Source organism: Eschrichtius robustus, chromosome 13 (assembly GCF_028021215.1).
Source record: "Eschrichtius robustus isolate mEscRob2 chromosome 13, mEscRob2.pri, whole genome shotgun sequence".
NCBI classification, from domain to species: Eukaryota; Metazoa; Chordata; class Mammalia; order Artiodactyla; family Eschrichtiidae; genus Eschrichtius; species Eschrichtius robustus.
This window is the reverse complement of record NC_090836.1, coordinates 26,948,628-26,960,844: the sequence shown is the minus strand read 5'-3', so window position 1 is coordinate 26,960,844 and position 12,217 is coordinate 26,948,628. Positions and strand designations below refer to the sequence as shown.

Sequence of the window (12,217 nt, the reverse complement as noted above, 5' to 3'; positions counted from 1 at the left end):
ACGAATCAGATTCTCCAGCTGATCTCCTTAGAGCCCCCTCTCACTAGGCTTGAAGGCAAGAGTAAGCACCTGCAACCCTCTTTCTACAACTCGAATCATAACTGTCTTCAAAGAAATCCTTTCTTCAATTTCCAGTTTTCCATCACTTCCCACTTTAACACTTTTATATCTTTGAATGGATGAGGCACCATGGATTCCAAAATGAGTTTTCAGCCAAGCATTTGCAAGTCATGTACAAGTGGTCTGGTGTCTCATTTTGGAATGAGAGAGTAGCTGGTACCTCTAGTCCTGGAACCTTAGCTAAAATAGTTAATGTTTTAATGTTCTGTTATGCTTGTCTCAGGATAACTTGGCTACATAACATGTTATAAACTCAGTCTTTGCTAATTTTATCTTGATTATCTTTCTGGTTACAATTTGGAAATAGTTAATTTGGCATCTTCCCTCTACTTTTAATAGAAGTGAAGACAAACTATACACACAGTCAACCAGAAAAACTTATCCTTAGGCAGACTGCTTAAAGCAATCATCAAAGACCCTATAGGTAATGAAATCTTTAGAAGGTACAACCAAAAACTTAAAATTTGAGTACAACAAGGCCAATGATAAAATGCTTAAAGGTGCCTGTATCAATATAGAAATGACTAACAGATATGAATTTTGAAGTCTGGAAAATATGTTGCAGTGATTAGTCTGATTATTAAAGCAGAAGACTTTTGAGATAAATTATATAATTACTGAGATCACTGGAAACCAAAGATGTATTATCAGTTGGTGAATTCAAGAGAAATGCCTACCTGGTATGATTATAGATACTAGGAAAGCTTAATCCCACTAAATCTTTCCCTACCCACATAATGGCTCAGAATACTGAATTTACCAACTATCTTGCTGCTGAGCAACAGCTACATAACCCCCCTCCTCAGCTCAGTCTTCTGGGAATTCCCTTACCTTACTCCCTTTCTGTGTAAGTGGAAGTTCTTCTGTTGTGAGGGACTCCCCTTCCATGCAAACCTATCAAAGTGCTGCCCAATTAAAGCTCGTTGTGTGCTACTGCCACCTTGTGGTCGTATCTTTTTCCTAGATCTGCCCCACAATCCCTTGATCTCACTAACTACAGTTATATGGTATGGTGTTCTAACATGGTATGGTGTTCTAGAAGACATCAAGGGATAAAGCATAAAACAAAATATGTTTATATGTCCAAATGTTTGGGAAATGCAACATACCACTATAATGAATATTAATTTCTCAAAGGCTCTGAGAAATACTATTGCTAAGAAACTTAACTTTTTTAATCTAAGTGCCAGGGAGTTAGACGTTTTCCTCTACCCTTTTAGGTTCTTCCGGCTGGTCTAAGAATTAAATTGATAGGAGGCAGATTAAGAGGCAAAAATCAAACAAAGTTTAATAACATGTATACATGGAAGAGACCCAGGAGAACTGAGTAACTCGCCAAAATGGCTGAAACCCTCACCTTAAATAACATTTTCAGCAGCTAAAGAGGATGTTGGGGGTAGAGGTTTGGGACTTCAAAGGGGAGGAAGGCAATTCACATGAAAGATGAAAAAGCAAATGTTTGGTAAACAAATATTTGTTGGGCCATGCAGAGCAATTGTGCCATAAAGGTACTCTCATCTCTAGGCCCTGCTGAGTTCCCACCACCACACACCTAGCCCATATTCTTTGCAGACAACCTCTGGCGATAACTTGATCTATACTTCTTTTAGGCAGTAAGGGGGAAGGTCAAAATTTCTTCTTGAGTCTTTCGGGCCTTGATTGTTATCAGCTTGAAATAATCCTCATGCCAGAGAGACATTTTGGGGTGGCACGTTTTGTTCCCCCACCCAAGCATTTCCCACATATTTTTTAACACAGAATAATTCGTATATTATTATTTTGATTCCTCCTTTCACAGAAGAGGAAAGTGAGAAACTGAAATGTTATTTGTCCATTGTGACATAGTTTTTAATAACAGTGCTAAGATTAAACAAAAATCTCAAGACAAAGTGAAATGAGCACCAATCCCTAGTCTCCTACCATCTCTCCAAAACATTGAATAACTTAACCTCTATGGACCTCAACTTTTCCTTACATATAATTGCCAGTCATAAAATTGGGTGATCTGATAATAATATAAGAGTTCACATACAATGGCTTTTACCAATAAAGGTTCTTAAAGAGAAAAAAAGCTGAAGTTTTTCAACTACGCAGATCATCTCTACTCTTCCCGCTTTCCCGTCAGCACGTACCATTATATATATATATATTTTTTTTTTTTTTAATTATTTAATTATTTAATTATTTATGGCTGTGTTGGGTCTTCGTTTCTGTGCGAGGGCTTCCTCTAGTTGTGGCAAGCGGGGACCACTCTTCATCGCGGTGCGCGGGCCTCTCACTATCGCAGCCTCTCTTGTTGCATGCGGAGCACAGGCTCCAGACGCGCAGGCTCAGTAATTGTGGCTCACGGGCCCAGTTGCTCCGTGGCATGTGGGATCTTCCCAGACCAGGGCTCAAACCCGTGTCCTCTGCATTGGCAGGCAGATTCTCAACCACTGCGCCACCAGGGAAGCCCCCATTGTATATTTTTGCTGCCATCATTGAATGAAAATAAAGTGGGCTAATATATTCACCTTATATTTATTTGTTAATTTCTCTTTTTTCCAGAGAAGACAAATGCTTTTTTTTTTTTGCCTGATAAATAAATGTTCTTTCTTCTTTCATGACACCTTATGTTTCCTCTTACGTATTCATGTGATTGCTCACATCTGACTAGATAAGACAATAACGATACATATTCTATAAAAAGAATGTATGTATATCATATGTTTGTGCAATTCTAGTGTTATGTTATCCTCAAAGCAACCTGACACCCAAATTGGCAGTGTCAACTGTAGTTACCCATCAGATTCCCTGAATTAATAGGTTTATCTTCTCCACTGTATTTCTAAGTTTTTATAAAATTTCTTAACATTACAATCAGACTGTAAGCAAAACTCCACATTATAAATTAAGTCTTGAAACTGTTAGAAGCACTCTGATTTTATTTCTGCAGAAGAGACAAAAAAACTAAGCTGCTATTTAAAATACTGTAAATCATAGACATTATGGAAGCAGAAAAGAATTTTTAAATGTATTAAATTATTTTAATTTCAATTATGTCTGCAATGATTTTCAGTAATTTCAACTCACACAGTTTTGTTAATCTCCTACAGTGGACATGCATTTCAGTTTCTATCATTATCTAGATGTGTTTCACAGTAATCACAGGCATCTAAGTTTAGGTTTTAGAAGGGCAATAAAGCAATTAGCACTAGAGTCTTTATGTTTACATTGAAAGGCAGGAAAACCCAACAGGACATCTGCCACTTTGATTGAATCGACTCAAATTTTAGTGATATCAGAGGATTTGTTTCAGCTTGATTACTTTATAAGCAAGTTCTTTACTTAGATTCCTGGATAATCAATATGTCAAGATATACCACAAAGAGCCAAGTGGTTTGCTTCAGAGTTTCCCTGTAATTAAAGCTGATTCCTTGCTTCAAGGACAACTACTTCTTAAATTTCATATATTTTATTTTCTAAATCCTGTATTATTCTCTTTCCTTATCACTATTTATTCATCCATTACTAATCCAGAATTACGAAACTTCTTTATGCCATACACTGTAATGAAGCATTAGAACCTTGATCATTGTTTGTAAAAATGTGTCCAGCCTCACTTTTTTCACTGTGTATTCTATAAAAATGTCTAAATTACATTTTCCTTGATCATTTGAAAAACTTAGTTTGTTAATTTATATTTCCCATAGTTTCTTCTTTTTCTTGGGGCTCCAAAAGCTCCCGTTATGAATCTCTTTCAAAAAGTGGTCTCCAGGGCTTCCCTGGTGGCGCAGTGGTTGAGAGTCTGCCTGCCGATGCAGGGGACACGGGTTCGAGCCCTGGTCTGGGAGGATCCCACATGCCGCGGAGCGACTAGGCCCGTGAGCCACAGTTGCTGAGCCTGCGTGTCTGGAGCCTGTGCTCCGCAACAGGAGGGGCCGCGATAGTGGGAGGCCCGCGCATCGCGATGAGGAGTGGCCCCCGCTTGGCGCAACTGGGGAAAGCCCTCGCACAGAGACAAAGACCCAACACAGCCAAAAATAAATAATAAATAAATTAAAAAAAAAAAAAAGTGGTCTCCAACTACATTAGTCAGAGATTTTTAGAAAGATGGTAAAAGTTTCCTTAGAAGTCATCTACACAACTCCCTTGTTTTAAAGATAAGGGAACAGAGATACAATGAATTTAGGTGGCTTGCCCCAAATCTTAGAAATAGTTAATAGTAGAACTGGAAGTAAAAACCTAAATCACCTAATCCACAGTTTCTACTTCTTTCCCCAGTAGAGCAATTTCCTAAGCCTTTGGTGTCAAGTGGTTTCACTGTTAATAGAAAAGGGAAGGAAGTAGGAGAGCGACATCAAGCATCAGTAGTGCGATTGGTATAAACGACCTTTAGAGTCTTTTTCAGTCCTGAGAGTCTGTGTTTTGGTGAGTGGCAGAATAAGCCACCCCAAAATATGCCTCTTTGGCATAAAGATTATTTTAAGCTAATTTTTCTTGAGAAACAGCAGACACTGGAGGAGCTCTGAAAGCAGTAGAAGTTACCCTTTTGTAAGGAAAGTTTACATTTATAAAGGAAATCTCCATTTGTAAAGTGTCTCCCTCTCTGTACTAAGAAGGGAAGGGTGACTCTAAATCAGAATCATATTCAGTGAAGGCACTGACTTAAATCTGTATAGTGAATCTTACTGTTACCGAACCGAAATCAGGTCTCCTTGCTCCATCTGCAGCAAAGCCAATCTGCTGACACCGGGTTGTGGTGCAGGGTGCAAGCAAGGAGAAAGGACAGCTGATGCTCAAAAGACTGGAACTCCCTGATGGCTTTCAGTCAGGGGTTTTGAAGACAACGTTAGGGATGAGGGTCACAGGGTGTGCGATCAACTCGTGGACATTTTTCTGATTGGTTGGTGGTGAAATAACAGGGTGATGTTCTGGGAATCTTAATCATCAGTCTCCTGGTTCCAGCCAGTCTGGCTGGGGTCTGTGTGCTGGTGGTCAGCATGTAGTCAACATCCCTCACCTGGTGGTGGTGGGGGGGGGGGGGGCGGTCCTAGTTTCTGCAGAACAACTCAAAGATATGTCAGATTGTTATCTCTATCCCTTCAGGAGGAACTAGGAGTCCTGTGACTCTATTGTTCAAGCTATTATTACTTTTCTTGCTTGCCTGCTTTCTTTGTTTCTGCATTTTCTACTTCTCTAATCATTAACTGTTTGAGTCTGCTCTTTGGAACTTGGGGAAGGCCTAGGAGAGGAAAGCTTTTTCTGCAAACAGGAAGTGGGAGACATGGAGGGGCTTGTACCCAGGAGGGTCCTGCCTGGTTTCATTACCCTTGTTTACTATGCTTTTCCTGGTAACTTCCCATAACCGGTCTCCCAACAACCCCAAAATCTTTCTTTTGTCTTTAGCTGAAGATGGTATTTAAGGTGGTGGCTTGGGCCGTCTCAGGGAGTTTACTCATTTTTCCCGGGTATCTCCCATGTATACATGAAGTATACTTGTTGATAAACTTCTGTTTGTTTTTCTCTTGTTAATCTGTCTTTGGTCACAGGGGATCTCAGCCAAGAACTCAGAAGGGTAAAGAAAGTTCTTTTTCCTCCTCCACAGTTTCTACAGAGTATTCTGGCAAGAGATCATGAAATACTTAGAGACCCCCCAGTTTCTCCCTACAGCGTAATAAACTTACAGGCATCGAATATTCCTACTACTGACTCACTGCTCTAAATACTCTATACTTTTTATGGGGAAAAGAAAAGCTGCCTGAGGAGAATTTGAGTAATGTAATACTGCCCTCTAGCATCCAGTTTTTAAAATTACATAAAAATATACTGTATGCTCACAACTAGAGGGAAAAATGTTTTTCTATTTATGTGCAATAATAAATTCCTACAGAAGAGTCACAAATATAGTCAGAAAACAAATATTTACATATCATATTTGATAATATATTCATAACTAGTAAAAATGCCAAAATAGTCTTAGAACCACCAGCTAAAGTGAAATCGGGAAGTACACGTTTCCAATTTTGTTCTTTTTCAAAACTGTGTTGGCTCTTCTGGGTCCCTTGAATTCCTATGTAAATATTAGGATCGTTTTGTCAATTTCTTTTTAAAAAGTTTGCTGGGATTTTGCTAGGGATTGCATTGAATCTGTAGATCAGTTTGGGGAGTACTGCCATCTTAATACTAAGTCTTCTGATCTATGAACATGGACATCTTTCCATTTATTAAATCTTCTTTGATTTCTTTCAACAATGTTTTGTAGTTTTCAGAGTATAAGTTTTTCACTTCTTTTGTTAAACGTATTCCTAAGTATTTTATTCTTTTTGATGGTAATGTGGATGAAATTATTTTCTTAATTTCATTTTGTAACGGAAACCAGGTTTGGCTGCTTGCCACTCATATGCCAGTAATTCAAGAGGCAAGTGTCAGTAGAAAAGAAAGGTGCTTTGGGACTTCCCTGGTGGCGCAGTGGTTGAGAATCCACCTGCCAATGCAGGGGACATGGGTTCGAGCCCTGGTTTGGGAAGATCCCACATGCCGCGGAGCAACTAAGCCCTTGCGCCACAACTACTGAGCCTGTGCTCTAGGGCCCGCGAGCCACAACTGCTGAAGCCCGTGCACCTAGAGCCTGTGCTCTGCAACAAAGAGAAGCCACCTCAATGAAAAGCCTGCACACCACAAGAAAGAGTAGCCCCCTCTCACCGCAACTAGAGAAAGCCCGCGTGCAGCAACGAAGACTCAACACAGCCAAAAATAAATAGAAAAAATAAAAAGATATCACCATTAAAAAAAGAAAAGAAAAGCTGCTTTAATCAGAAAAGCCAGGGGAATTCCCTGGCAGTCCAGTGGTTAGGACTCTGTGCTTTCACTGCCAAGCACCCCGGTTCAGTCCCTGCTCGGGGAACTAAGATTATGCAAGCCACACGGTGTGACCAAAAATAAGAAGAAGAAGAAGAAAGAAAAAGAAAAGCTGGCAATCTGGGGAGATGGTAAACTCGTGTCCAGAGGCCAACTCCAAAGATTCTGCTCAGCCATGAGAGTTTTTAAATGGAAAAATGGGGGAAAGAATCTCATTGAATCATTGAGGCATGAGGTTGGGTTTTGCATCATTCTCCATTGAGTGCAGACTGGCTGACTCTTTCTTCAGAGAGAAGAAAACCTTGCCTGTGTGGTCTGCCTGCAGGATTGCTAAGGGAGCTGTTGGGGGTAGAAAGCAAGTCATTTTTTTAACTGCTTAATTCTTCATTCTTACTTCTTTTTATCTAGGAAAAGAATCAACAGGTTAGACAAGGCATGGTGTGCATTCAGGAGAGCATAAGTCAGGAGTTAGTTTCAATTGCTTAGTGATCTCATTCCTATAATTAGGTTCTTTTAAGGTTAGAGGGGAACACAAATGGGCAAACAGGAAAAGGGCAAAGAGCTGCTTGTAATTTTTGGATTGTTCATTGTGTAGAAATAAATTGATTTTTGTATATTGATCTTGTGCCCTGCAACCTTGCTGAACTCATTTATTAGTTCTAATTTTTAGTGGATTCCTTAGTACCATATTACCTAACTACAAATAGTTTTACTTTTTCCTTTCCAACATGAATGCCTTTTCTTTTTCTTCCCTAATTTCCATGGCTGGAACCTCCAGTGCAGTGTTGCATAGAAGTGGCAAAAGGAGAAATCCTTATCTTTGTTCCTGATCTTAGGGGGAAAATATTTAGTTTCTCACCATTAAGGATGATGTTAGTGGTGGGTTTTTCATAGATGCCCTTTATCATGTTGAGGAAGTTCCTTTCTGTTTCTGGTTTGTTGAATGTTTTTATCATGAATGTCGGATTTTATCAAATGCCTTTTCTGTGTCTATTGAAATGATTATGTCATTTTTGTCCTTTATTCTATTAATATGGGTGCCACAGGCAGAAAAATGCCCCCACTCAAAGATGTCCATGTTCTAATGCTCAGAACCTACAAGTATATTGACCTTAAAATAGGGAGATTATCCTGGATTACCCAGGTGGGCCCAATGTAATCATAAGGGTCTTTAAAAGTAGAAGAGGGAGACAGAAGAAGGAGAACCATAGAGATGGCAGCATAAGAAAGACTTTGTCCAATGTTGCTCACTTTGAATATGGAGGAATACAAGGAATGTGGTGGCCTTTAGAAGCTGGAAGAGTCAGGGAGGTGGATTCTCCCCTAGAGCCTCCAAAAAGAATGCTAACCTCCTAATACCTGCTTTTAGCCCAGTAAGACCCATTTTGAAATTCTGACCTTCAAAACTGTACAATAATAAATTTGTGTTGTTTTAAGCCATTAAGGTTGTGGTTATTTGTTACAGCAGCAAGAGGAAACAAATACAGTGTACTACATTAATTAATTTCCGGATGTTTAACCTTGCATTCCTGGGATAAATCCCAGTTGATCATGGCATATAACCCTTTCTGTGTTGCTAGATTTGGTTTGCTTGTGTTTTATTGAGGATTTTTGAGTACATATTCATAAGAAATATTGGTCTGTTGTTTTCTGTGTATGTGATGTTTTTGTCTGGCTTTGGTGTCAAGGTAATACTGTCTTCATAGAATAAGTTGGAAAGTGTTCCTCCCTCTTCTATTAGTATAACCACTACAGCTTTGTTACAGTTGCTGTCTGCATGATATATCTTTATCCATCCTTTTACTTTCAACCTGTTTGAAACCTGTCCTTAATCTAGATCTCCTGTAATAACAGACTTCCTCTATAATAACTGATATTTTTTATGACAATGAAAACTGCATTTGTTATATTTTTAGCTGCTTTTAAAAAAATTAGCTGCTGAAGTAAACCTTTGTTTTCACAACTATAACTTCTTGTTTCCAAACACTCTCTAGTTCTCTTTCTTGCACTAAATCTTTAATGTTTTGGCTTATTTTTGTTTTACTTAAAATAAAACTTAGTAACCGTATGTTGGGCCTGCTTTTTTTCCTAGTGGTCTATGAAATCTTTAAGTCTGAGAACGACTAAACTTAGGAAATTTCCCAAGACTAGGTTAGAGATATGTTATACATACAACATAGGTTGTATCTATGGAACAAGTTTATTAAACTCCTGAATAATTTTTAAAGTAATAAAATTATAGCAGTGTTTTTGCATTAAAGCATTAAAAGCATTAAAAGATATTGTAAAACTGACTTTGCAAAAGATATGTAAACCATATTAAAATCACTGCTATATATTGTGAATAATTGAAAACCATCTAAATGTCTAGTCATACAGATTGGTTAAATTACAAGGAATTCATGTAACAGTTATCTATTTAAAATCATGTTTTATAAATATTATATGACATGGAAAAATGTTCAACTACAGGTCAAGTTGTCCTGTTCTAGTAACTACTCTGTCCCCTAACCTTTATGGGCATGTTGCCCCTTCCCAAGGTGTTTTACCATACCTGTTGGCTTTCTTTAATCATGCTTGCTTTAATCACTCCTTTATAGTTAAAACCTGTTCAAGCACCCTAGTTTAGTGTGTCATCTACTTCCTGCCAGGACCCTGAGAAACTTTAACCCTATTACTCTCTGGTTGGTGAAATTAAGATGAAATTACAGAGAAAACAGTAAATACCTGTTTTTTAGAAGTATTACTATGATATGTTTACTGCAGCTAATAATAGTGATGGTTACCACTAATTAAATGTATTTTTAGCTTATAGTATGCTTTATATATCATCTCATTTAATCCTTTAAATAACCCTATGAGATATAATAGTTATCATCATCCCCAGTTTATACATGAGGACACATTCAATATCTTTGATTACTATGAATTAATATATTGTCATTGTTTTCTTTTGTAGATCATTCACGAGAAGTCTTGGAGCAATTAGTAGGCCCAAACAAACTAAAGCAAGTGACGTGGACTGTATATTGATTCTTATTGAAGCTTATCAAAGCTATGATCTTCATACTACTTTCCCAGGAAACAATGATCTAGAGATTGGCTTTCCAATAATATGATTTATGCTTTGAAGTTAACCAGGCTCTTAAACATTTTTAATAGTGCTATTATTTCTAAGTTTGTTTGAGGAGTGATTGTTCTTGAAATGGCAATCCTAGCATGCCCTCTGATGTATTTGGGGAGGGTATTGTGTTTGTTTCCTTAATAGCAAAGTTTTAAATTACCTGTTTGTCTGGAAATTTCCTTCTCCTACCTAGATATTTGAGCTGCTGTAAGAGAAATTTACCAATATGGATAAACATTAGGAGAATTCTAAGTAAAGATATTTCTAAAAGCATAATTACCTTCCTAGCTATTTTTTGGCTGCTACCTTCCAAATTATTTAAATGTCCACTGGCCAAAAAGCAAAGCTGAACATCAGGCCTGTAACTTCTTCACAGAATTTATTATTTCAATGAAACAAAGAAATATAATAGTTTAATGTCATAATCCAGGACATCATATACCTTAGCCATTCAGCATATGAATGTTACTGAGTATGGCTACTTTTCCCAAATACATGCTATTCATCTACAAACTTTCATCCTTAAAAACTGCAGTCAAGAATGTGTAAGAATGAGTAAACACAAAATGTCATCACGGAAGTTGTATTCTGAAGCTCTACTGGTTTCACATTGTGAAATAAACACACAGGTCTTAGTTTTCAAATGAAATGTATTACTCTGTATAATCACAAAATTCTCTGAAGTGTACTGTGCTTAAACTACCCCAAAATTCCGCATATTCCCTGTGCCATGAGCCTGTCTCAGTGGGACTTTCTTAAAGATTTCCTATTTTTACTGTGATGTAGTGAATAACAGGGAAAGTGTGGTATGGTAGATTTCTTGTATATGTTTAGAGGGAAGGGTTTACATATTCAACTCTACTTCTTGTCCTTACTATTAACTACTTTATAAATGTGATATGTTTATAGCATAGATACATATATTGCCACTGCAAAGGTGGTACGTATGTATATATGTGTAAAATGGGTAAGGCCTGTTCCATCTATGAAATTTTTCTAAAGACAAATTCAGTAAGATTTAATATTGAACACCTAACCAAGTCAGTAGCTTTTTCTGCTTTTGGGAAAACTAGTTTCAAGATCTAAGGTATCAGATTTTTAGAGTCTGTAAAGGATTTATCATCCTAAAGCAGTTGGCAGCTTGATCTTTTTTTTCATACTGCTAGTTATCTTAGCTGTTTCTCAGCACTCTGTTTAAAATTTGGGTCTCCCGTCCCTATCCTGCCTATCCCTGTCACCCTTACCTGTCACTCTAAACTCTGTTTTTCCCCTTTCCATCTGTCACCATCTGACATCTGTTTTATTTTTTATTTATTATCTGTCTCCCCACCCTAGTATATAAGCTTCATGAAGACAGAAATTATTTCTCTTTTTTTCACTGCTGTACCTCCAATGCCTAGAACAGTGTCTGGTACATAATAAGCACCCAAATATCTGTTGAATGAATAGACAAGAAAATAAATAAAAGTAATACCCGTACTTCGAGTTTCTGGTCTGTGACATGTACAGAGATTGGAAGTCATTACTCCTGTCCTCACAAGATAAAAGCTGAACAAACTGAAAATCATGAAGCAGTACAGTGTTTGTTATTTCAAAGTGGACTTGTATTAGTTGTAAATATACACTGCAAACTCTAGGGCAACTGCTAAAAAAATTTTTTTAATAAATATAACTGACATCCTAAGGGAGGAGAGAAGATGGAATCACATAAAATCCTCAATTAAAACCAGAAAAGGGGGAATTCCCTGGTGGTCCAGTGGTTAAGGACTCTGTGCTCGCACCACCAAGGGCCCGGGGTTTGATTCCTAGTCAGGGAACTAAGATCCCACAAGCCGTGAGATGCAGCACACACAAAAAAGATAAAACCAGAAAAGGCAGAAAAAGTAGAACACAAAAAAGAAACAAAGAACAAAGGCAACAGTTATAAATATGGTAGAAATTAATCCAACTATATCAATAATCTCTTTAAACGTGAACAGTCTTAATACAAACGTTTGTTATGCTATGAAGTCATTTCAAGGATCACTGTTATATATATGGGCGATTTAAAAATATTTTAAGTAATATTTGGACGTCTCAAAGACCTTCTTGTACCTTCCTCATAAATAATTAAGAAAGGATAACAGAAACAGT

At 37.6% G+C, this 12,217-nt stretch overlaps 1 protein-coding gene across 2 annotated transcripts in view; it reads left to right on the top strand.

The window, feature by feature from the left end:
- AMN1 (antagonist of mitotic exit network 1 homolog) overlaps positions 1-11,578 on the top strand; it is a 62,610-nt gene extending 51,032 nt beyond the window's left edge. For both annotated transcript variants that reach the window (XM_068561655.1, XM_068561656.1), the window contains exon 7: positions 9,920-11,578. In XM_068561655.1, the coding sequence (XP_068417756.1) occupies positions 9,920-9,993 (74 nt within the window). In that variant the 3' untranslated portion in view covers positions 9,994-11,578. The remainder of the gene's footprint in view (positions 1-9,919) is intronic.
- The last annotated feature ends 639 nt before the right edge of the window (positions 11,579-12,217 follow it).